This window comes from Poecilia formosa, unplaced genomic scaffold (assembly GCF_000485575.1).
Source record: "Poecilia formosa unplaced genomic scaffold, Poecilia_formosa-5.1.2 Scaffold186, whole genome shotgun sequence".
In the NCBI taxonomy this organism is placed as follows: Eukaryota; Metazoa; Chordata; class Actinopteri; order Cyprinodontiformes; family Poeciliidae; genus Poecilia; species Poecilia formosa.
In genome coordinates this window covers 1,193,258-1,219,211 of record NW_006800125.1, presented here as the reverse complement: position 1 = coordinate 1,219,211, position 25,954 = coordinate 1,193,258, and the positions used below count along the sequence as shown (strand labels likewise).

At 40.6% G+C, this 25,954-nt stretch overlaps 2 protein-coding genes across 4 annotated transcripts; both read left to right on the top strand.

Annotated features, from left to right (window-relative positions):
* The first annotated feature begins 1,797 nt into the window (after positions 1-1,797).
* On the top strand, positions 1,798-13,875 carry os9 (OS9 endoplasmic reticulum lectin). Of its 3 annotated transcripts, none has more exons than XM_007566116.2 (15): positions 1,798-1,997; positions 2,367-2,549; positions 4,054-4,117; positions 4,749-4,825; positions 5,137-5,235; positions 5,477-5,678; positions 5,894-6,043; positions 6,167-6,285; positions 7,087-7,135; positions 7,315-7,394; positions 7,489-7,692; positions 8,387-8,582; positions 8,945-9,112; positions 9,474-9,583; positions 11,023-13,875. In XM_007566116.2, the coding sequence occupies exons 1-15, from the start codon at positions 1,830-1,832 to the stop codon at positions 11,158-11,160; spliced, it is 2,007 nt and encodes a 668-aa protein (XP_007566178.1). In that variant the 5' UTR covers positions 1,798-1,829; the 3' UTR covers positions 11,161-13,875. The 3 variants fall into 3 exon arrangements, with proteins under 3 accessions (XP_007566178.1, XP_007566177.1, XP_007566179.1); XM_007566115.2 differs by having other exon boundaries at positions 7,312-7,394; XM_007566117.2 differs by lacking the exon at positions 8,945-9,112 and having other exon boundaries at positions 7,312-7,394.
* A 953-nt stretch (positions 13,876-14,828) lies between these two features.
* Positions 14,829-25,707, top strand: c1galt1lb (core 1 synthase, glycoprotein-N-acetylgalactosamine 3-beta-galactosyltransferase 1, like b). Its single transcript, XM_007566114.2, has 5 exons — positions 14,829-15,264; positions 15,338-15,433; positions 15,543-15,805; positions 18,388-19,052; positions 24,389-25,707. Exons 3-5 carry the CDS (start codon positions 15,589-15,591, stop codon positions 24,677-24,679), a joined length of 1,173 nt encoding a protein of 390 aa, XP_007566176.1. The 5' UTR covers positions 14,829-15,264; positions 15,338-15,433; positions 15,543-15,588; the 3' UTR covers positions 24,680-25,707.
* Positions 25,708-25,954: the final 247 nt, after the last annotated feature.

The following is a 25,954-nucleotide window of genomic DNA, read 5'->3' as shown; positions in this document are numbered from 1 at the left end:
CTGAGCCTCTGCATTAAAGACCACCCCTCCACACTGACTTCCTCGCTCAGCTCCTTCAAACTAGCCAGCAGCAGTTAGCAAATTGCTTGCAATTGGTGGAACTGCACATCTGCTGAGCTAATTATGCCAGCTACTGAAAGCAGAGTGCCAGAAAGAGCAAGAGTTTCTTAAAAGGACAGAGACTCAATTTCAAGTAGTTAAATTATGAAGTCCAATTTCTTTTAAGTTATGTTTAATATATGCAGCATTTTAATAACAACTGACAGTAACGTTTGTTGGGAGTCGGACTTCTGGGAACCAAAAATGTTCCAATCTCACACAATGACATCAAAACTGTTGGGAATCAGAATTTGCACCAATATTGGCCTTATGGAATTATTAATAATTGTAATAAATAGTTTACTATGAATTAAATTATTAATAAATTTAAATGCTTTAGCTTAAATGGAGTGCCTATTCCAGTATCTCTGGAATCATAAGCCAATCTCAGTCTCTTCACACACTTAATCAAGTCTGAGAATTTATTAACAAAATAAAATCCAATCAGATTAATAAACCAACAATGACAAAATGAAGTGGAACACTGAAAAATGAACTTAAAAACTAACTAACTAATTAAACAAGAAAACAAAGGGAAAATCAGATTTGTAGAATCAAATCTGATTTGGATTTGTCCCCCTTTTCAGATGAATGTGATGAGAGTGGGAGAAGAGATTGGTAAGAAAGGGAGTCGGTGAATACTACACTTAACTAAATTCCGGATCCAGTCAACAGTGAATATGCCACTGTTTTGAACATGTGGCATATTCAAAACAGCAAAGCAAAAACATAATATAAGAATAACACAGAGTATTGCATGCTTGCTTAAGACATGAAAAGCAATTCACAAAAACACCTATTTCAGCCCAGATACGTGACGGTCTTGCTTTTTGTTGAAGTCAGTCAGGTTCAAGCATGTCCAAAAATCCAAAAATTGAAGTAAAAGCAAATAAATAAATAAATAAAAATTGTTGCACATTTCTTTTGAATGGAGTATGCTATTTTTAATAACTCTGCAGTAAATTTGCAGTAAATTTGTCCATTTACATTTACAGTCTCTTATTTTTATCTTTCTATTTCTAGATCATTTATTTATTCTTTTATCTTAGTTTGAACATGTGTGCCTTCATTTACTTTTAACTGGGATCTAGTACACCTGAGTGGGATAATATTTCCATTCTATTAGAGAAACAACTTTTATTTTGGTCTTCTGGAGCTCCTTGTGATGCTGTCCTTGGAGTGTAATTCTCACAGCCATTGTCAAATCCTCTACTGCTTTCGTGTGTGAGTTTGTGAATGAATGGAAGCCATTATGTGCTCTATAAATAAAACATGTGTTCAAGTAGATTTTAAGTAGTCGTTTCATCCCAACAGCGTGCTGGTTTTTGTTCCCCGTCATCATATAAGAGGCAATAATTTCATTTAAAATTTGAAAATGCAAGGAAACAGAAAAAGTAGACAATAAAGAAGCCATTCATTTCTATGCAATATGCCTCATCAATCACGCCAATTGTTCTGTTTATGCATTCCTCTCTCCAAAAACGTGTGTTAATTTTATAAAAAGACAAACGCCGAAAGCTAGTCGTGTCTGCTGAATCCACAGCGCCGCCCCTTCAAAATCTGACCCAGTCTTTCAAACAAACACACCTCGGAAACGGAAAGCCCGCTGACGGACAGGAATGTGGTCCAATGACAGCACAGGATTTATTTCAGTGACCAATCAGCGTCTACCATGTCAGGCGTTGTGTGTTTTGTTGCCAGCGGAGCGCCTGAGGGAGGAGGCGGTGGTTATGATCAGAGGGTTAGCGATGGCCGCTTCTTCGGTACGGTGGCTGAAGAGACTGTGCCTTGTTGTTTTGATATGTCCCCTCTTTGTCTCAGCCTTTTTGAACTTAGAGGAGCTCAATGAAATGAAATATGGGATTCAAATTCTTTCCGACCCCGTCATCTTGGGGCAGGTGAGTCAAGGCGTTTCAGATGCTAACGGTAACATGTAGCACTTTGGCTAGGACGAAAGCTACTGTTTTTAGCGATAATGCTTTTGTGTAGTCGTAATTGTTAACGTACGCTAAGACTGTTGGTTCGTTTGGATTTAAGACATTTTCTTAAATCTTCACCTGGAGGTTAGTAGTTGTGAGTTTACATGCGGAGCTCATTGCAACAGCTGTCACTACATCTTTTACACAGAGCTTCTCTGTTTCCACTGTGTTTACATCACAAACACTTAACTGTTTGGAAACCATTAAGGTTGCTTGCTAAAAAATCAATGTTCACTGTTTATATTAAAAGCTAAAACAGTTGTTGGGGGTGTCTTCTTCATGTTTTAGACCAAGACAGAGGAGGTCATGATGGTGTCCAATAAATACAAGCAGCTCTATGAATGTCGACTTCCAGCCCAGGCGGTCCGGTTTCATCAGGATCCAGCTTCTGAATCCGACTCACAGGGCTACACTGGACCAGACATCCCGGAGCTGCTGAGGCCAATGCACAAAGCCCCTTGTCTTGTGAAGGTTGGTGCTTAAACGTATCTGTGTCTGCCTCTGCTTATCTGTGTAATCCAGTTATCAGATGCTCAACCTGTTAATTAATAAAGCGATTAGAAAGCGTTCGTTTCAAACTGCAGCATAGGGATAGTGGCTCACAGTTGAGCTTTTGCAGGAAAATAGTTTAATACATGTGCTATTGCACATGTTGCTCTTACACTGACTTTAATAAATGTTTGTGATTTTTGCAACGTTACTGCTTATACATGGGGTTTTTTTTGTACAGAGGTGCTTCAGTGCAATGGGAACTACTTGTTCTGTAATTGTACCACTACATCTTTGAATTTGGTTACTGTTTCTACAAGATAACACCATTTCCTGAAACCCGAATTGTTTCACTGTTACTTTTATCTTTCAAACAAAATGATGCAGTTGTCAGGCATAATGTTGCTTTTCTTTTCTTGGAAACAGTACATGGTATTTTAGTATATAACACATTTTCCTTGGAAAAATCAGGAATTTGGTTGAAGTCTTTTCCAGATCCGGACAAGTATGGAAAAGCAAAAAGTCTTGTGCTGTTAGATTTGTATTCTCTGTTCTTTCTACCTACATGATAAACATACTTTTGGAGTGTATTTTTGTAGGTATTTTGTTTAAAAAAATACACATAATCCTCCTTAGCATAGATTTTCATAATCTATTTAAGTAGGTCTGGATTTCACTTGCATAACTGTCTTTGCTTTTCATTCAGTTTCTTTCAGTTCCTCCCTAAAAATCTGCAGATGCAGACACATTTCCAGACTCTCAGAGGTTAATTGGATAGATGTAACTTAGTTAGGAGGACACATTATGATGATTTGTTTAAGAAAACAGTTAACAGACTGTGTTTAATTCACACATCTATTCATCCATCAACTATTAAGCCACCTATCTGTCCACCCAGATAGATGTCTGTTTTTGCACGGTCCATGTATGCCACAAATTTAAATATGTTTTACATCTAAATCATGGAACAAACATAAACACAGAAATCATAAAATTTCTATAAGTAAAGGATTTTAAAAGAGAAAATGTTAAGAAACCTTTTTAAGTGTATGCAAGTTTACATTTTAGTCTCTAGTCATTAAGGTACGCTATGGGAAAAATGTGGATACAAGCACCTTTTGGAGAAGTAATGAACTATCAAGTTAAAAGTTGCCAGCTTTTAACAACAACAAAAAGGAAGTTCTGGGGCGCTCCACATGCGGAGGCTATAGATCCGGCCTGGATTCGATTCCCGACCTTGGAATCTTTGCTGCATGTCTTCCCCCTTTCGCTCAATCCCCATTTCTCGTCTGGCAGCTAGCAACAGAGACTACAAAAATGAGGAAGTTTTGCAGTGAAGAAAAAACACAGTAGCCAGCAATTCCCCAGTTTTACTAGAAAACCTTCCACGTTCACACAAAATTGTTTTTTTTTGTTTTTTTCTGTGTTCTGATGACAAAAGAAATGCTGCATTGAAAAGATAATCTGCTGTCTTTGTTTATTGCAGACAAAGGACTGGTGGACATACGAGTTTTGTTACGGTCATCATATTAGACAGTACCACCTTGAAGGTAAAAGCCATTCATTTAATTGACAAGCATAAATGTAAAGTAAAAAATATATTTTTCACTGAAATAAATTTTTTCAGACCCATCTATGAGTTAAACCAGGGGTGTCACCTCCACTGTTGGTACTCTACATGTTTTAGATTTTTCTCGGTGGTGGTGACTACCTCCGAAAGCATGCTAATGTTCTGCAGAGGCCTGCTAAAGAGACACTGTTTGATCCACTTGTGTTGATTCAGAGAGAGAACTAAAACATGGAGGACACCGGCCTTTGGCTCCATACAATGCTGTAAACCAGGGACTCTTCTCTCATAGGCTGTGCTGTTGGGTTATAACTTGGTGTCGGTTCCTTGCAGGATGATGTTTAAATCATTGAGTTGCTTTTTTTCTTCTTCCTCAGAATTGTCAAAGAATATGAAAGAAATCCTACTTTAAATTATATATGAATATTTTGAACAAAGTTCTGAGATGCCACCAAGCAATTATTAATAATCATTAATAATTAAATTTATTACAGTAATGTTTGTCTGAGCTCTCATGTTGGTGTGAAAAGATCTTGTTCCAGAAGAATGTTTTGTTTTCTTCTTAAACCTACGCTGCCATTGAAACCTGTTTGACAATCGTGTTCTCTTCTCAGACTCAGAAATCAGAGGGGACGTTCTCTTTCTGGGACACTATGAGTCCGAATTTGATTGGAACAATGAAACAGCAAAGGTGAGACTCACCTTTTCTAGTATGAATTGCATGTTAGATCACATCTAAAAAAAGTTTGTATTTTTTTTTTTTTTAAATGAAGTAGATGTGAAAAAAAAATTGTGAATATATTATTAATTGTAATTTTTGTTGTGGAAACTGTAAAGGCATCAGAGACACGACTCAAGACAAAATGCAATCCCAGATTTGTAACGCAATAAAATAGGAACATAGTACATTTGATACTTTTTCAAGGCACTGAGTGTCTTGCGCGTTTCTTTTAATAATCATCTCTAACACATCATGTTACATCATATCTCTTCATCTTGCAGGCCTCTAAACAGCACAAACTGAAACGATACCACAGCCAGACCTATGTAAATGGGTCCAAGTGTGACCTAAATGGAAATCCTAGAGAGACCGAAGTCCGGGTGAGACATCTAAATTTACAAAATGATTGTAATCTGAGTAACCCAAGTAGCTGTGGTCACAAACGGTTTGCATCCTATTTGCAGTTCCTTTTACATCCAGATTTATTTCTGTGTAAAACTGTGAGCACGACTGAATAAGCACCTTCTGTAACTTTCAAATGTTTGTAGGCTTCCCTTGCAATGGGCTCGGAAGTTCCTTTTATTCTCCTGTGTTGACACAATGTGACTCTACTCTTTCTAGTTTGTATGTGAAGATGGCTCGAGTGACTACGTCGCCCGTGTGGACGAGCCACAGTCGTGCCGCTACGTGTTGACAGTTCACACCAGTCGCACCTGCCAGCATCCGTTTCTGCGGCCGCCGTCCTCCTCCAAGCCGCAGGGCATCGTGTGCCAGCCGGCTCTGAGTGCACAACAGTACATGGATTATGTGAAGGCTCAAGTCTGTGAGTGAACACAAACACCAGGTTCACAATGCAGGAATATATTTCTTTTTTTTTTTTTCTGCTTTTTTTTCCTGCTTTTTATTGGTGCATTAATAGCAGTACGGTTATACGAAGTCAAATAATTGATCTAATTTATCCGTTATTTACAAGTGTGAAACATAACAGGATGCGTAACGACATGTCTGTTGCTGCTCTGTTCCTCCGACTGTTCCCAGCGGACACGAAGCGTAAAGTGGAGCAGATCTCCGAGGAGCTGAAGAATCTTGATGAGATGCTGGCTGGTAATGAAGGTGGAGATGGGACAGTCGAGGTAACGGCAGAGGAGACCACTCCTCCGCCAAACGGCCACCAAGATGCGTCAAATGGTAAAACGCAAACTCAAAGAACTTGGACAATATTTTTAAGCTACATATATTAAGATTACGTATTCAGGATACAGATTGTAGTATTTTTCTTATTTACAAGGATGTCTGTTTTCTGTCTTTAAGCGGGAAATTCCGACGCGACTGAAGATACACCGTCAGAAGAGACGGATGATGCTGATTTTTGGGAAGGAGTGACAAAACCTGGGAAATTAAAACACACAGCTTCTCATCAAGACAAGGAGGTACTGAACGATGCAGTGACACCGAGATTAAACATTGAGGAAATTCACACGTTTTTCATGTTAATTAATGATGAGTTTGTTGCAAATTTTCTGTGAAAATGGTCAAAAACATTGAGTTTAAGAGATGCTAACTCTCACCAGTAGGTGGTAGCATTTCTTACCTCTGCTACTCTGCTGCCAAAGCATTTGCTGATGTCAAGTTATAGTATGTGACTGATATGGCAAGCAACAGAAAGTCACATTTACATTTTCTATATTTGCATTTACTTAAATGCAAATATAGCAAAATTCCATGCAAATGTTTCTAAAATGGCACCACAAAAATCGCTGATTTTGATTCCAAATAATCACAAAAACAACTTTGGAGGATCTGATTAAAGTAGTTCATTTTCAATTTACAGTTTCACTTATCAGGATGTAATAAAAAATATATATCAAATCCTATCCAGTATAGAATAGATTTATTTATTTTTACAGAAATTGGGGAGAGTCGGTAATGTTTTTTACGCTCCACCTTTCCTTTTCTGTTGTTGTTTATTTCATTTGTCTCAGTGTACACTCCAAATCTTCAGTAGGAAATCACAGGCAGGCTGCATCAGATGTTGTTTGTGCTATGATATCTTTTAATCTGACTAAAACACATAAAATCATTTGACAAACTACATTTTCTGATTATAGAAACCCTCATATCTCCTTTTTAAAAAGTATTTCTGCACTTCCGTGATTTACCACCAGGGGGTGGGATTTCTCTTTTTCTATTGACTCTTTCACAGCCTTAACTAAATGTTTTCCTTTTTAAAGGTGGTGAATGGTGACTATAACTCACTAGCAGACAATGAAGCAGAAGAAGGTACTGTTGTTTAAACAATGAAGATTATAATTTATTACTATTCAGGTCACTGTTTTACAACCATAAACTTTTAAACATTTGCTATTACATGTTTTACTTGTAACTTATTTCATAGAACCATATGTGTCTACGTACTCTGTGGTCATGGTTTATGTGATTTTTATGTTTCCTTTAAGCAGAACGATTCAACTTTAAAATCATCACAGACCCAGCAGATCTGATGAAATTTGTTCAACACCTTAAGGAGAGCAACAGGAAGGTCAGGACTTTCCCCACATCTGGTTTTCTCCATTTCCTTGTTTTTGTGTGGTGCAGAGAGTAAACTTTGCGATGCTTAAATCCTTTTGCTACAGAAAGCAGAAAACCAGGCTGAAAGTAGAGAAGAGAAATCAACAGGCGACAGGCAACCAGGGAAACTCAGGGGGGAGGAGAGAGATGAAGACGAGAACTTGCTGGAGGAGTTCGAGGATGAGATGTCCGACCTCTCTGTGCCTTCTGAGAAGATCGAAGAGATAAAAGAAGAAATGCAGAAGGAGTTTGACAACATCATAGATGAGGTTTGAACCCTAAGATAAACCTTACACTACATTAGACACAGCAGATAATTAAGACCCAAATCTGTTTTGTTTTTTTTTTGTTTTTTTTCCCCAAATGTGATATTCATCTGATTTTTTTTTTCACACACAATTCAGATTTTTCCACCTTTCAAAAAAATTGAGTTGTGCGATGCGTATCTGATTGTTTTCAAAGTGTCTGCAGTCTGAACAGTCATGTTGCACTTTCTGTTATTGATCATAATTCTGCTTCCTTCGGGTTGTTATGTCATCTTCCACTGCTTTAAACTGATCTGGTGATTCTGGTATTTGTTATCACATTTCAAATTTAAAAGTACTTTATCAATCCCAAAGGGAAATATTTACGTATAATAGATTCAGTTTCTAAATTAAATTATTGACATTAATAAATGTCGCCGTAACTCATATTAATTCATCTGCAGACTTCACTTTACACTTATTCTGACTCATTCTGCGACATTTACCTTCTTCTTCTGCGCATGCGAGTCGTTTTAGCGTCATAAAATGTTCACACACAAGTCCTGTTGCAGTCGCATCATTTGGTAATAATATGGGGACAAATATTGGACTTTAATATAAATTGTAATTGAGCATCAAGACCTGCAGTGTGAATGTTGCCTCAGAGATCTAATTTGTGGCATTTAAGCGAAACTGAACGTCGTCTTTGTGTTTGCAGGCCCAGCAGGAGCTGGAAACCGAGGGTCTTAAAGGAGAGTTTGATCGCACTCAGGCAACACAGGCTCTGGAGACGACTTTGGATAAGTTGCTGGATCATCTGGAGGAGAAGGACGTTGAAGACACCCAGCAGCAGAAGGTCCAACGGACCAGCGACCCGAGCAGAGGCAGCCCCAGCCTGGCTCCTCAGCAGCCAGGTAACCGCCACGGGCCTGAAGCCCTGGGCCGCCGCCATCCTGTGCATGTCTGTCATCATCACAACCATTCATGATCACCTGTTATATTCTTCATCTCAGAACACGGAGATGCAAAAATAAGAGATGGTCTCAGATTAAACTCTTAGTTGGTTTGTGGTCTTTTGCTGCCATTAATTTAGATGTGGGTGACTTAGTTTTCATCAATCAACACAAAACAGAAGTGAATGAAAGCAAACCCATTGACCTGAATTCGCCGCGCCACAGAAATGTTACTGAAAAGGTTGTTTGGCGCCTCCGGCCTGTGACGCTGCTGACGGGTTTTGAGGTGAATTGTCTCTTCTGTCCCTCTCTTGTCACCTCAGACCAAGCAGCTGACGACCACGTTAAGATCAAAATTACTAAGTATAAGACGGGCAGCAGCCCTGATGGTGAGGTCAAAGTTCAGGAGATGGGCGAAGGAGACCCCCAGTGGCAGCACATAAAGGACGTGGTTAAAGAACAGCTAGAGAAGGCAGGACTGAAGGCTGAAGGTATGAAGGGGCAGTGCGGCGACACACACAGCCTTTTATCTTTTCCATCGCCTGTCTTTAGCTTTATTGCTATCTGTCTCCTTCTGTCTTTATCTTTACATCTTTTATAGTAATTTTCCGAAACAGCTTAGCCATGAAAATGGCGACAAATCCTCTCTGTGCTTCTTCAAAATGGAAATAGACAGCAGCTGTAAGCCAAAGCTTGTTTAAAAGATAATTGGAGATGAAGGGTTTGTCATTTCTGTGTCTCCTTTCATCCACTCTTCTGTTCACTCCATTCATCCGTATTAATCTGTCATTCAGCTGTGTTGCTCTTGAACTGTCTGGGTAATCGTTTTTTATCCTTGTGTCCTTGTTAAAGGTAAAATTGAGGTGAAGATTTTGACGCGGAAGAATGCAGAGGACACAGGCGATCAGTGGCTGACTGAAGAAGACACCAAGTCCTTCAGGGAGCTGCTCATAAACCTCTTGGTAATTTACCCATAAGTCACTGTGACCTAAATTTAAGCACTTTGTTTGAAACCGGCTGTGGAGTTTACAGACCGAGTCACTTTTGCAACATAAGAGCATGTGACTGTATAAAAGCTTGTATTTGTTTTAGCAACTGTCTAAAATTCCTCAAACTGCAACTTGAGTTTGAAACATTAGCAGCTTGTGCAAATTTAAAGTAAATGCTTCTCCCATAACTCAGTCATAACAGTTACGTACGAGACTGCAGCTGGCGTTTTCAGAACGCTTCAAGGTTCTTGTCCGGGCGCGATGACGCAGAGTTCCTTCCCCTTTTCTCGGTCTGTTATTGCTGACATCACAGTGAGATTTAAAACGTGTAAAAATGGAAATCTTCTTTTACTATTACTTTTTAGGCATTACTTGGCTTCACATTCAGTTAATCAGGGAGCTATTTTAGTTTGTTTTAACGGGGCTGCCACTAACAACTTTTTTGTTTTGTTTTTTTTTTTTTTGTTTTTAAAGGTAGAAATAGAGGTTGCTGTACTCCTGTGTAACATTCACCAAAGGGGTCAAACTCCAGTCACTTAAGTCCAGTTTCTGGCACACCATATCTGAATCTAAAAACTTCACTGGCAAATCAGCAAGGTTTGCAAAGGCCTGGTCATTAAACATTTCTTTTATGCTCAATTCTGGGGTTTTTTGTGTGGTTTTTTTGAGTGGTCATTCACACTACTAAATCCTACCGCAGTCAGACTTATGTGTGAGCAGTTTTGGACCACAAAGCGACCCGCATGTGCAGAACAACATTGTTTACCAAAACACTAATGGATGGTACCATCTAACGATTGGTTTCAAAGTTTATTCAGCAACGAGAGCCAACATTTTTGTCAAAAAATCACAACACCACGAAGGAAGTAAATTAAGGGAAAAAAAAGCACAACTAATAGAGATGATGTTTTGCTTGGATGTGGAGTCCGACCAGGAGCGACGGGATTATGATGAGCTGTGCTGCAGTGGCGACTTTCTTCCATAAGTTCACAATCATAATGTTCAGCCAGTGTTTGCATCCAGATTTAATTCTTCTGGCTTTTTCTTCTGTAGAATTATGATGCATTTCTCACATCAGTGATGTAAAAGTAAAATGCAACATGACTGTTCAGGCGTTTGAAAACAATTGGATGATTATCCAATGCAATACCACATATGGAAGTGGCACAAATCCTAATTTTGGGGGGTGAAAAGATCAGAATTGGGCCTTTCAGACTGCAGAGTAACAGACACCTATGGGCAAAAACAGCGAATTTGGTTTGCATTTGCTGTTGACTCTGGAGTCTGCATCGCGCCACTCCTTTGTGTTAAACCCGTAGAGCTTTAGAAGCATGCACTTTTAACCAAATTTTAACTTTGCAAGTCAAATAACACTGCATCTTTCTAATTTGTTTTTTTGATTTACCCCGCAGACTGGAGGCACAGAGGAGGTTTATAAAGAGCAAAAGAGGCAGCAGGAGCTTGAAAACAACTACAGGTTTGTATGGGGAGAAAGTCAGGAGGAAACCCAGTCCTCGAGCACATCGGACTCGGACGACGTGGACATTTGAGCTCACGGCGTACATTCACTGCCCCTGCTGCGATGAACTCCTGTGGAGACCAGCAGGTGGAGGGACTATAAACCGTTACCACAGTTTGTTTGAAAAGCCTGATCAATTATTGCTGTTGAATCTGATAAGTGGTATGTAACTCCGCTGTTTGCACATTCAGAAAATAATTTAATGTGAACTGAAAAGGCAATAATGTTAGTGTCTGCAAGAGACAACCTTCAGATGCTGCACAAAGTTTGCGTGAGCTGCACTTGTGCAGTTGAATGAAGTTATGCATTTTCCCTTTTTTGATGGGATTCAGTTTGTAGAAGGCCGACGGAACCTGATGACACGAGGCGAATATGTTTCTAGAAACATTTTCTGGCGTTACTGAACATTTACATCGACTTCTGAAGCTGCAGTCAGTTCTGCGACGCTGCCATTCACTTCACAGTTCTTACTTGCTAATTTATGAAACGTGTGAAATTCTGTACCTTGGACTGCATATTTGTCATGCCGAAAAGTATACGACGACGACGACGACAACAACAAGCACCATTGAAACCTGACAAATTTAACGAGAAAAATCACAATTATTCACAGCTGTATCTTTTATTTGTTTTATTGAGTTTTATCTGACACATCAACACAGTGACAAAATCCAAAGTGAAAGGAAATCCATGTATTTGGAGGTGTTTTAGTAATTAAAATATAAAAATTGTGGCTTGCATTTGTATTTAGTCTCCTGAGTTAATACAACGTTGATTCACAGTTTGCTTCAGTTTTTGATTCAGGTCACTCCATCAGCTTGAAATATGAAAAATGGCTTGAAATCAGAGGGAATGGAGCTACTGTTGGTCTTGCCACAGCGCGTCAATCATATTTAAGTCTGCACTTTGGCCTGTTGTTAAACTTTAAGTTTGACCTAGGTAATTTTATGGTGGGTCTGGCTGAAGGTTTAGGGTTGTTGCTTTACTGGAAGGTGAACCTCTGCCCCACCCTCAATGCTGATGCATCCTGCAACCAGTTTTTGTTATTGTTTTTTTTTTTAGTTTTAGAATTTTCCTGTTTGTATATTTAGCTCCACCACACTTCACATTAACTCTGCTCTATCCCTGCAGAACAAAAACATTTCCACAGAATGACTTTCACGTCACATTAATGTTGTGCTCGTTGTGACATAAAGTGTCGGTTTTCCATCACATATTCTCTAAAAAAAAATGAAGTTGTAGACTCAACTCAGCAGACCACCTTCTCTCACATGTTCACTGGGTTCCTATCATGGCCTTTGGTGTACTTTAAACAGAGCTTCATATGGCTTTTTTTTTTTTTAAATGCTTTTCTTCTTGCCATTTCCATAAAGGGAAGTCTTGTGGAAATGATGACTTGTGGTTGTCTTGTCAATACATTCTCCCACCTGAGCTGTGGATGGCTGCAGCTCCTCCAGAATTACCAGATTAATTCTGTGTTTGCCAGACCCATCTCGGCTGTAGTTGTGTAGCACCTCTTCCATTTTCTGACGACTTGAATGGTGCTCTGCACTGGGTATTTTGTAACTTATCTCTGCTTTAAATTTCTCCACAACTTAATCGCTGACACGTCGTCTGTCCTCTTCCTCTCTTCATGTTTGTTACCAACAAACCTCTGAGGCCTTAAGAGAACAGCTGTATTTGTTGGGAGATTAAATCACACTCAAAACTGTTCACCAATTAGTTACTTGTGTTTTTATTTAGGGATTTTAAAGTGAAAGGGGCAAAGCACTTTTCAGATTTGTATTTGAAATCCATTCGCATTTCTGTCTATTTCTCAAATGTTTACAACTTGGTGTTGATTGGTCACTTAAAATCCCAATAAAACACCTTCACGTTTGCGGCTGTAACATGACGAAACATGAAGCCGTTTAACAGATATGAATACTTTTGAGCGGCTCTGTGTATGTGCACAAACTCTTGCCCCAAATATGTATGATTTTTCTGCCAAATACAAATGAAAGGAACTCTAAACGGTTCGATGAACCATTGTCGTGCAACAAGGTTTTCAAAGCATGTGTGTTTCTATTTGTTTGTGACAAAGATAGTTAATTTATATTAATTTAGCAAAAAAAAAACATGCTACCATTTTCTGTAAAGTTCATCGTGTGAAATGAATGAATTCAGATGTGGATTTAAAGGGCTGAATTTGTATAGTTTGTGAATAATTCTGCTTCTTGGAGCTCTGTTTGTACATAATTGTTGTCGATTATACATTAAATCATTTCTGTTGTGTTTTAACACAAATTAAGTGGAGAATAAACTCCTTGAGTAAATGTGTTTAACAATACAGACTCTGTGCTTTTGTTATATAACTCCAAATTCAATGGTGGAATGGTATTTCATGTAAACTGTGGTTTTATGCTCATGGTAAGTGCATTCAGGTGATAGGGGTGTGTTTCATTACATAGTCTCTAAATTATTGAAGAACCTAGCTTTGTTAAAGCTAATGAGTTTGCTGACTGTCAGCTAGCGTATTTATAAAGCAAACAAAAAAAGTAATCTGTCCAAAATGCTTTAGTGTTTGACACGTCATCTTTCGCTTACGCTCCATCTTCCAATGGATTCAAAACTGCTACATGTGTTATGGTCCTTCGGAGTGCAAATCACCAGATAAAACCTCAAATTAAACCAGAAGTCGATATTGAAAGGAAAGTTCTGATCACTGAATCTCTAAATGTGAACCATGAAATTAAAGTAAAAGGGGAAAAAACAGGACAACTGCCACATCTGATGCAAATACTCCAAATGTTAGATTGTATAACCAGTCTCTCCCCCAAAACCTAATAAGAAACTGTTGGATTTCATACATAGATCTCCATTTCAGAACCAGACAAGTTTAGTGTAAATATGCTGCAATAATTGCACAGACATTTCAACATAGACTTGTGCAATGATGTACAATTATCTCCTAAATGTTAGTGTTTTTTGCTAATGTGTTCTACTTTGCTTTTTGGTTATTTTTAATGTTTGAGTATTTGTACTGTGCTATGCACAGCTTGAAGTGACGGTCTTAATTCTGTGTTGTTTTTTTCCATTAAAATGTTGAAAACAGGAACGCTAAAGTGGTATTGTGCACAGTTGTCTTACAAAGCACTTTTGTATGGAAGTAAAATATACTCATAGATTTATTTTATTCGACTCCAAACACTCCATCGTTGGTATTGACTTATTCAAACCCTAGTCAATAAATTAGAATATTACTAATTTATTTCAGTAACTCCATCACTAGGTTTTTGCAAGCCTTTATTTATATGACTTCCCATTTAATGAAAACACTAATCCGACCAGTTAAAAAAAAAAAAACATTTTAATACATAAATTTTGGTTTAAAGAAGTTTCATAGCGTTATTTTACAAAACACATTTTTACTGTGACAAGTCTCTGAAAAGCATTCAGATTTATGACGACTCTAAACTTTCCTCCAAAAGAGGGCGTGAAAGTTTCGCAAGGGCGAAGTACCCGGATGTCCTTAATCCATCCGCGGTACTTTATGTGTAACATATTTAACATAAAATAGCAACGCAAAAAAGTTTTATATTTTATTCGTTCAGGTCATTTGAAGACTTCTTTTGAACCCATTTATATTAGATAAAAGTATCAAGCCAGGGGGGAAAATACAACTTTTTATCCATTTATTTTCAACAAGTCACGTTTACAAGGGTTAAAGTTCGACCCTGCCCTCTGACTAATATGACCGGAAGTAGCGGTTTTTACTGGACGGAAGACAGCAGTCAGTCAAACAAGTTAGATATTAATCCTCCATCGACGTGGAGCTCGTTTAAGCTTCTTGTTTCCAGGTTTTCTAAGGGATTTTATTTCAGTGAAAGTGAAACATCAGCCTCCCTCCTTCGTCAGTGGAGTTTCCGTTAGCTGCGCAGCCGCGACGCGACTGCTAAATAACTTAACAGCGAAGTTGACGCTAGCACTGACGGTTGAATAACGGACTAGCCAGTTAGCTTTCGCCAACGGTTCCAACACAGACCTGGAGTCAATGTTTAACCGGACACGAGTGTCGTTGTTTGTTTTCTCTCACTTGGGAGTTTACTCAGTCAACGGTTCTGGGATTTGGTCGCTCCTTTCTCTGTGGCGCTGGGTGAGAACTTAGCTTGGTTTTTATTATGGCTAGCTGTAATTGTTCGTAGTGGAAACGTCGCGTCTCTTCCTAGCTTTCGCTTCCCCGAGCCGAGGCGCTATGATCGCTGAGAGGAAATAGCCCGTTGGCTATTTCAGCTGCTATGTTTTGTATTCCGCCGTTGTTGCTGGTGAGTTAACCACACCTCAAACGCAGGGAGTGACATATGTACAGCCACAGATGCATCAAAACTCTCCAACATAGAGCGTTATGTTCACTCCAGTTCCCTCCTCCTTCAGGTTGAGTTGCTGCCACAGTGATCAACTGCAGGACACCTGGTCCAGCATGAAGGCCCTGGGCTCCAGATTCTCCTTTTATGCGGGTTTTGTGGTGGGGACCTTCACATTATACGTGTTCCTGCGGCAGGTTTGGTTTGAGAGGTCTGAGCAGGCCGAAGGCTATGCGAAACTTGGTGTCCAGCAGCAACAGTTGGACGAAGACCAGGGGATATGGAAGAAGGAGAGGTCCGCTCTGTTTAACTTGGATCACCCTCATCATACAGGTATGTTCGTTTTCCAGAAGCAACCTTTATTTTACCTAAGTAAGACTTCAGATCAGTTGAGCCTTAATGAGAGGGGTTAACTTGAACACACGTTAATGATTGACTAAACAAAAAGGAAGTTTATTTTTATACCTAATGTTACCCACCTAAGCAACTCAGATGTTTAAGTAATTTTATCAGTTAGCAGTTTCTTGGGTATTTATGTAAAGATCACCTTTTAATATATTGTAAAAGCTTTACAAAACCCTTTAAGGTACTGGGTGTAACATGAATGGCTTCATTAAACATTGGCGAGTTTTGTTTTAATCTACTTCCTGCTTATCCTGAGTCAGAAGAATGTAAAACACAGGGAGCATTTATGTGTGACTGGAATGTGCTTTCACTGGATAAAGCTAAATGCATACACAAGCTTGTTTTATTCCTAAGATCATTTTCTAAATATGTCTGTAGGTTCTTACAGTATAACCTTGGATAAAAAAAAAAAAGTTACACACAAATAAAATTAAAATAGATAACGCAATCTGATTGCTTTAAGTGACAGTGAAAGACCTAAAATTATTCCTGCTTTTAAAATATGATCAAAAATTGATGATGCAAATTATTATATTTAGTTAATTTGATATTAGTTTTTAGGCGCTTATTGTAGGAGAAATTACCCTTTTCTACCACTCTGCTTTATGTAGACTAGAGGAACAAGTCTAACAAGCTTTTATAAAGAGGACGAAACTGTATGTTAGAAGATTTTAGTGTTTTGTTTTTTTTTTTACTTTTAAAACGCATACTATATTTTTTTATGTTAATTAAACAATGTTTATCTCAATTTGGCTAAAATTTCATCACAAACTGTTACAGCAAAATACCAGGATGTTAATTCACATGTGACTACTGAAACTCTCAGTGGGTGTCAGGTTTAGAGAATGTGCTGAATGTATAAAAGGGGCTTTATAAGTCTGAAATGTGACACTAAAAATAACTTTGCTCTTTGTGAAGTTGAGGCAGTGTGTGTGATTGAGATGCCACTCTGTTGCTAAACCTTAGAGTTGTGCTTTAGACTGAAGACCGGTTTGCAAGTAATGTGCCTTGAATTTTTGCCAAGTCCGGTATGATTAGAAACATTCCTAATTGGTAGAGATTTATGGTTTCCTTTATAGACTATAGATTTTTATAGTGTTTGTATTACTTTTATAGGATTTATATTACTGTAGCTACAAAATTGGGGTTTTTGTAGGAGTGAAACAAATGCTATGGTTTATCTGTTGCTTGAAGTGACAACAAGGCCTGCGGGCTTTCAGTTGAACCCCACTGAGGCCTCAGTGGGGGGCCAAAGGAAATCAAAAAAGAAATTACCAAGATTTGACAATTTGAATGTTGGCGTATCCCAATGTATTTTTTTTTTTTTTGAGACAGTGGCTTTCAGAGTTTCTCCACAAACCAGTTTAGCAATGTGGCGCTGCTTAACAAGGCTGTTCATTTACATTATTGTGCATTAGCCCCACCCCCAACATGTAGGCATCGCCTGAGAAAATGGTCAGACTAAAGCTCTGTTGAGCCAGCTTTTGGCTTTACCTTAACAAACGGGTTTTAAGCTTTTGTCCGATTTTACAAGGCTGTGATCTTGTGAGCTTTTGTCACCGAGTCGTCTGTGAGCTGTGGATTGAGGGACAGAAGTATAACTAGTATAACTTGATTTTGGTAACACTGCAAGCATTATTTTCATTGAAAAATATAATTTTAATTGACTTTGGCAAAAAGTCAGCCACACTATCATCCTCTTCTGTGCAGTGGCTTCTCAGCTGATATTGAACATTCAGAAAACCTCCCCAGTACTTCATCAGAAATGTTCACTGAACATTTGCAGACAACAGACACCAGTATTAATGACACTAAAGACTACCAAGGCAAAAGTAATAATAAAAAATCACTTTATTTCTGCTGTACATGTATGTACATAAGAGGCATTATTAGTAAAACTTTCATTAGAAAAATTTACATGGTAAAGACTGTCAGTGTAATGCTAATTTGGAATAAAACATTAACAATGAAAAATTCAAGGAAAATGTCAGATTTGACCATTTTCATATTAAAAATACATTGATTTTAAAGAAAAATTAAGTAAAATAAAACAATTTAAAATGGTGACAGACAAAAATCATAAAGTTATTTGTAAAGACTCAAACAATTTTTTTCCAATATAAAACATGTCAAACTAATACAGAAGTTAATCTATATCTATCTTAGAACAAAGTAAAATACTTCCATTGTCAATGGACAGTGTTTACTGTGTATAACAGTGCTGGTTACTAGCTTTTATTATTCTGTAAAAATAAATCTACACATACTAAGCTCCTCAGCAGACGTTATGTCCAATTGCAACAATGAGTTGGGAGTTATTTCACATGCCAGTCTCTGTGTCCAGGGCGTCAACCCTAGTTGACGCCCTGGACACAGGTGTCAACTAGGGTTGGGCATAGTTGGTCTCCTGTGTATGTCTTGATGAAATCCAGAACTCTGTTTATTTGTTCACAAGTGGAAATAGACATTACACATAAAAGAACATTAATGTGTTTTTGTCTCCTTGCCAGGTGAGGATAGCCACATGGCTGACGAATTGTACAACAAGGTGCGAATCCTTTGCTGGGTGATGACTGGTCCCAAAAACTTGGAGACGAAGGCTCGGCATGTCAAGTACACCTGGAGCCGCCATTGCAACATAGTCGTTTTCATGAGCTCTGTGGATGACCCCGACTTCCCCACGGTGGGACTTGGCACTAAGGAGGGGCGCGATCAGCTGTACTGGAAAACTATCAGGGCCTTCCATTACGCCTACGAGCATCACGCCAACGAGGCAGACTGGTTCCTCAAGGCGGATGATGACACCTACGTGATAGTGGACAATCTGCGATGGATCCTTGCCAACCACACGCCGGACGAGCCGATTTACTTCGGCCGTAGATTCAAGCCCTACACCAAGCAGGGGTACATGAGCGGCGGTGCGGGATACGTACTGAGCAGAGAAGCCCTGCGGAGATTCGTAGAAGGCTTTAAAAACAAAGTGTGCACTCACACTTCGTCTGTAGAGGACCTGGCGATGGGGCAGTGTATGGAGAAGGTCGGGGTGCTGGCAGGAGACTCCCGAGACACTGCGCAGAGGGAGACGTTCCACCCCTTCGTCCCCGAGCAGCACCTCACTGCCAAGTTCCCCAAGAGCTTCTGGTACTGGAGCTACTGCTACTACCCCATCTCAGAGGCAAGTGCTGTTAAATCCCAGCATTGATCTAAGGTGTTATAAAGCATGCTTATGGGATAAAGGGATAAAGTGAGGTAGTCAGACATGGCAGGTTAGATTGTGGTTCTCTTTCATAGCATTCGTTTTGTGTCTCACATTGGGGAACGCCCCTGGTGTAACCTCATCAGAAGCTCCTATTACATTACGCCAGCCAGGATTGGCTGAAGATAAGCCTGTAAGCGTCAGAGAGGGCAGGGACCCTCTCTCTGTAAATAGGGCTGACCCTGAGCAGACATCTTATTCAAAAACCTCTTCTCTCGCGACGAGCAGAAGTTCCAACCAGCTCTCGTGTAACTACTGACATTATTCTGAGCCAAGCTAAACTGTCCACAGACGCGTGCGCAAGCTCGGTCACCCGGCGCTTGGCTTGGGATTTCTGTTCGGTATCACAGCGAGTAGTTTCTCTCTGGTAGAAATACCACCCCCCCAAAAAAGCTGACTCACCATAAGGTTATTCGTTGGCAGTTTTCAGAGTAGCAATACTCCCACCGTAAGCTACCTACCGGGAAGCCGCAACGCTTCCCCCTCCATAGTCTAACCATAACTGGTTAGCTTAGCTGTCGCCAGCTCTTTTTCTTTTTAGTAGCTTTACGGCCATCTCATCTCCCCGAAACATGGAGACCGTCAGGTCATCTAATAACGTGGAGAAGAGCCCACAGGCACGAACCTGCCCATGCGGCAACACCCATCTGTGGGAAAAATGCACGGACTCAGAGTGGGTTTTAAAAACTGTAAGGAGGGGATACAGACTGCAATTCGCAATGTTTCAGGGGGGTGATTCAGTCGCAAGCAGAGGGAGAAGCCGCTCTTGTCTTACAAGAGGAAATATCCTCGTTGTTAGTGAAAAGAGCAATAAGGCTAATACCTCACAAGCACTGCCACGAGGGGTTTTATTCACGTTATTTCCTCGTGCCAAAGAAAGACAGAAGGAGGATGCCTGCTATGTTAGACCTCCGGGTGCTAAACAAGCACCTAAGAAAATACAAATTCAGGATGCTGACACACGACTCCCTGCTGCGCTTCCTACATCCCAGCGATTGGTTTACTTCAATCGACCTCAAGGATGCTTATTTTCACATCCCCATTTATCCACCGCACAGAAAATTCCTCAGATTTGCATTTCAGGGAGTGTGTTACGAATGCCTCGTACTCCCTTTCGGTCTCTCACTGAGCCCGAGAGTGTTTGTAAAATGCACCGAGGCGGCTGTGGGCCCGCTCAGGAGGCGGGGAATCCAGGTGGCGATATACATAGACGATTGGCTGATCGCTTTGTCTTCCCGCCAGGAGGCTGCAGATCACACAGCTACATTAACGCAACACGTGATGGATCTGGGATTCAAAATAAACATGGAGAAGAGTGTACTACTCCCCCATCAATCCATTTCCATCATAGGTCTCTCCCTGGACTCAGTTCAGGCCAGCGTGAGACTGGACAGAGGACAGAGTGAAAACAATGCTGGACTGCTTGTCCATGTTTCACAGAGGAAATCTGGTGTCCATCAGACTCTGCAGAAGGCTCTTGGGCCTGATGGCCTCAGCATTAGCAGTGGTTCCCCTTGGCCGACTCCATATGAACGGAGTCCAGCGCTGGGTGGCCTCTCAGCAGAAGCTGAATCCACATGTTTCTCACAGAGTGAGGGTTTCCGCAGCCTGCAGGGCAGCACTACGCCCTTGGTGGAACCCCAGTGTGCTGACACAGGGCGTTCCAATGGGAGTAGTGCACAACAGGAAAGTTTTCACGACAGATCCCTCCCTGACAGGCTGGGGAGGTTTATACGGACAAAATATGGTGAATGGGTCTTGGGGCCCAAATATGAGGTCAGCCCACATCAATTTCTTGGAGCTGCTGGCTGTTCACTTGACACTGAAACATTTCCTTCCACTTCTAAGAGGTCACCATGTGCTGGTCAGAACAGACAACACCACTGTGGTGGCTTACATCAACAGGCAGGGTGGTCTGAGATCATTAAAACTGCACATGTTGGCTCACAAACTGATCATTTGGAGTAGCAAACATTTTCTGTCATTGAGGGCAACTCATGTCCCAGGAGTACTGAACTGTGGAGCGGACCTCCTCTCCAGAGGGAATCCCCTATATGCAGAGTGGAAACTCCATGCGGAAGTGGCCAGGCTGGTCTGGCAGAGGTACGGGCAACCATCTGTGGACCTATTTGCCTCGAAGGAGAACAAACGGTGTCATCTGTATTTCTCCCTGCACGATCTGGGGGTGGACGGACTGACTCACAGGTGGCCTTGGGTTCTGCTCTATGCCTTTTCCCCCATAGCTCTAATTTCACCAACGTTAGCCAAGGTACGAACAGAAGGGCTGACAATGATCCTCATTGCACCCCACTGGCCATCGAAACACTGGTTAGCAGAGATAACGCAGCTCCTGTGGAAGGATCCGTGGCCTCTGCCTGCACGCAGGGATCTGCTGTCTCAGGCACGAGGACAAATTTTTCATCCCCACCCAGAAAGGCTGGCTTTGTGGGCTTGGCCCGTGAGTGGTTCAATCTACAATTTGTTGGTCTCCCACAGAGTGTTATTGAGACAATCCAGAATGCTATAGCTCCAGCAACAAGATCTTTGTATGAGTACAAAAAGTTTGTTTTTGAAAAATGGTGCTCTAAAATTCAGGAAATACCCTATCAATGTTCTGTGGCTGTGCTTTAACTTTTCTACAGGACCTGATTGATAAGGGAAAAGCTTTTTCTACTGTCAAGGTGTATTTGGCTGCTATTTCAGCTTGCCATGTGGGTTTTGAGGGGAAGACTGCAGGCCAGCATCCCTTAGTGTGCCGGTTCATGCGGGGGGCTCGCAGGAAGCTCCCCGTCTCGAGACTGAGTCCATCGTGGGATTTACCCCTGGTGCTGGATGCTCTCTCTGCCTCACCCTTCGAGCCTCTAGATCAGGTTGAATTAAAAATTGTGACCTTGAAAACAGCACTTCTGTTGGCATTGGTCTCTACAAAGCGTGTGGGTGAAATCCATGCTTTGTCTGTTAACCCATCTTGTATGAGGTTTTCTCCAGATAAAACTAAGGTGACTTTGCTCCCCAACCCTGCTTTTGAGCCTAAGGTTTTGGGGTCATACTCTCCAATTGAGTTGGTGGCTTTTTATCCCCCTCCCTTTTCTTCACTGGAGCAGGAGAAACTGCACAACCTTTGCCCTGTACGTGCTTTGGATATCTATTTAGAGAAAACAAAACAGGTCAGGAAAGTGACCAGTTGTATGTCTCTTGAGCCAAAAACCATTATGGAAAACCGGTGTCCAAGCAATGGATTGCCCATTGGATCGCCACAGCAATTTCCTTAGCCTATACCTCAAGGGCTTTAACGCCTCCTGAGGGGCTGTGTGCCCATTCTACTAGGGGTTTAAGCCTTGCTGAGAGGAGTATCTCTGCAAGAAATTTGTGCCGCAGCAAGTTGGGCTTCCTCTCACACGTTTGATCGGTTTTACAAGATTGATGTCACAGCATCATCGCTGGCACATTCAGTTCTCAGTGTAAGCACCAATCAGTAAGACTACCTGCGGCCGTTAAATTATAATGATTAAGTGAACAGCTGGCACACAAGGTGTGGTTTTCTGCTGAGCAATACAGGAGTCAGTATATTCTCGTTCCCAATGTGAGACATGAAACGAATGCTATGAAAGAGAACTTTAGGTTACTTTCGTAACCCCGGTTCTCTAAGTAGCATGATTGAGTGTCTCACCAAGTCACCCTCCTTGCTCTGACGTTGCAAGGAAGAGGTGAATGTTTTTTTTTTTTTTTTGTTGTATAAGATGCCTGCTCAGCGTCAGCCCTATTTATAGGGAGAGGGTCCCCGGCCTCTCTGACGCTTACAGGCTTATCTCCAGCCAATCCTGGCTGGCATAATGTAATAGGAGCTTCTGATGAGGTTACACCAGGGCCGTTGCCCATTGTGAGACATTTACTCATGCTACTCAGAGAACCGGGGTTACGAAAGTAACCTAAAGTTTTCACGATCTTGTCTTGAAGAACCACATATCACAACCACAAAGCAAAAGCGCTGGATGTTTTTCAGCTTATGTGCACTTTATTCATTTGTCTTTTTGCTGTGGCAACTTTTGAACTGCTTTCCTATCAGAAATTGCCATGGCAATGTGTCTGCTTCTCCAGTCTGAGGCGTGCTTAGGCATAGGGAGAATACAGGCTGTGGAAAATGATTTCACACAGCCTCAATTTAAAGAAAGACACACCTTTCAGTTCATAATTAAAAGGAGACTTTAAGTTTTTGATGAATAATTGCTCCATACTAGAGGTGTGCCGATCAATCGGTCACCGATCATAATCGGGCCGATTTCCGTGAAAAAGTGCATGATCGGTGATCGGCGATCATTGGCTCTTGTTGCCGATACCGATCACCTTTTAAAAAGCAGCTCAAGCATCATAATAAATATACAACTAAACGATTCCCTAGTCCCTCTGTATGGAGAGAAAATCAGGTATTTTGAGACTATTTTCTCTCCATAAATCTGCCACTTTGTTTTTCGTTGTGCTGCTGGAAGGTGAGCGCCTCTCCCAGTTGTCGGTGGTTTTCAGTTTGAACGTGTTTGACTAGTTTTGCTGTGTATTTAGCTCCATCAAGCTTCACATCAACTTGTCAGCATCTTTGTCTTTGAAACAAAGCTTCCTGTCGTCCAATTGAATCATAATAATCTGTGGCATGTAAACCTAAAAATCATCGTTGATGCACGTCTTTGCTGTGTCCTCTATGTCCTTTACATGACCTGTGAAACTTCTAATGGCTTCCTGTTTGTCTCTCTTTAGTTTAATTTGATGAGAGTTCAGCTAACACTTGTCTGGTCTACTTTAGTTAATCCTTAATTTTGGGAGATCGGTGATCGTTTGGTTTTTATTTGTGAAGCCGTTCTTATCCACCGATGTTATCATCCTCGACAAAGGTCTAAAAATCAACCACTGTGCTTTTCTTTTCTCCTGTCAGAGAGGTTTGACTGACAAACCAGCCGACCAGGTCATGTCTGCTCATTTACAGTTAACAATATTCACGCCATTGTTGCCAATTCAGCAACTTTCTTGATATATTAAGCAACATTTCAGACAAAAAACTGGTATCGGCCGAAATCGGAATCGGTAAGGCTTTTTAAAAGATCAGTTATTGGCGATCGCCAGAAAACTGCAATCGGTGCAGCCCTACTTTCCAGTCATGTACAGCTTGTGTTGGTCTGTCACACGTGACAAAAACATGGGAAGTTTGAGGGGTTGTGACTCTAACATGGTGGATAACTTACATACTTTCTCTGTTTTTGTTGTAGGGTCCAAACTGCTGCTCAGATGTGTCGGTGTCTTTTCATTATGTAGATGCCACAGGCATGTACTTGTTGGAGTACTACGCCTATCACCTGCGTGCCTTTGGCTACAGATACCGCTACCAGCCGCCCACCCCAAAGGCTTACAGAGCTGAACTTCCAAATCCCTGGGATTCTGCCGAAAGACTAAAAGAGCGGGCGTCTGGGATGAAGGAGTCCGGGGCTGGAGATGATTCAGCGCAGGAAGCGGGTCCTGTGCCTGTGGCTGCTAAAGACCCTGCTGAAGCGCCGGTTTGATAATAACACGGATTTTAAGTTGGAGAAAATGGCTGTTTTTCGTGCTACCCTTGCATTGTGATAATCTGGGATTGCAGTTCTTCACAAGCAGGAAATTGGCTCCACTTTGATCCTAAGTTTCTTCCACATACAAGTGCATTCCCTGAGGATCCTGGAGCTCAGCGACTGCTTTCAACAGCTGTGACTGCAAGGCTGTTCCTCGGGCTGAGGCTTTTACCCTTTTATTTTTTTTAAGTGGTTTTACAACTGTGTTCTTGGACACCTGTGTTTGTCTATATTGATTTTTGAGAGGGTGATCCTGTTCCAACATTTTAAAAAAAAACTTCATTTAAGCATTGTGTTTTATGTTTTAAGTCTGTAGTCACAACAAGAAAACCGTCATTTGGTTTTCCTTCACAACCGCAGAAGTTGTCTGACTTCATTCCACACGGAGAACTGTAAATCTGCAAGGGACGACCTGGTTGTGCCAAGAAAGCCCTGGTTTTATGTTCTGAGCTGTAAAAGCTTCTCATCACTTCAAAATATCCAGAGTCACGTTTGTGTTTTTTTTTTTTGCATGAGCTACCTCTCAAACTGTCGGCTGTGTTTCAGAGCCTTTTTCAGCTGGAAACGAAGCGTAACGTTCCACGTGGGACTCTTTATTAACGTCGTCACATTTTACTTGTTATGCTTCATGAAGAAAATCTTGTCTGTCCTGAATAGGCAGGGCTGGTTCGCCATGGTATACTGAAGTTTTACACCTGCTGAAGTTTTACACCATGTTCCCACAGTTTAAAATCCTCCTGAGGAGATGCCCAAGCTAGTCTGGTCTGAAATATCTATTTATAATGTTTTCATGTTCAAGCTTACCCAGATGGCCATGGCTGTCATAGACTATTCATTTGCTTTTTTTTTTTTTTTTAATTTATGTTTAAAAGCTATCTAATGAAGGTTCAGAAACTTTAAAAATGGCCTTTTTTTTGCTAACAATTTAAAAAAGAGAAACACCAAATCCTTACATTACACACCAAGAGAGTTTTTGGCAGCAATGCACATAGTAAAACATTTGCTGCACCCAAGTCAGTTTTTTATTTAGTTTATTAAACTTGGGTAAATGTATCAAACTTTTTCAAAGAATTTAAGACAAATCCTGTTTTTATATACGAGAATAATTATGTTCAACCGAGCCTAAAAGATTTGAAAACTCGACGTCTAATCCTTAAGAGTTGAGTAACACGGACTACGTTATTTACTTGACTTTAGTAGGACAGCCCTGCTCTAAAGTGATGCTATGTC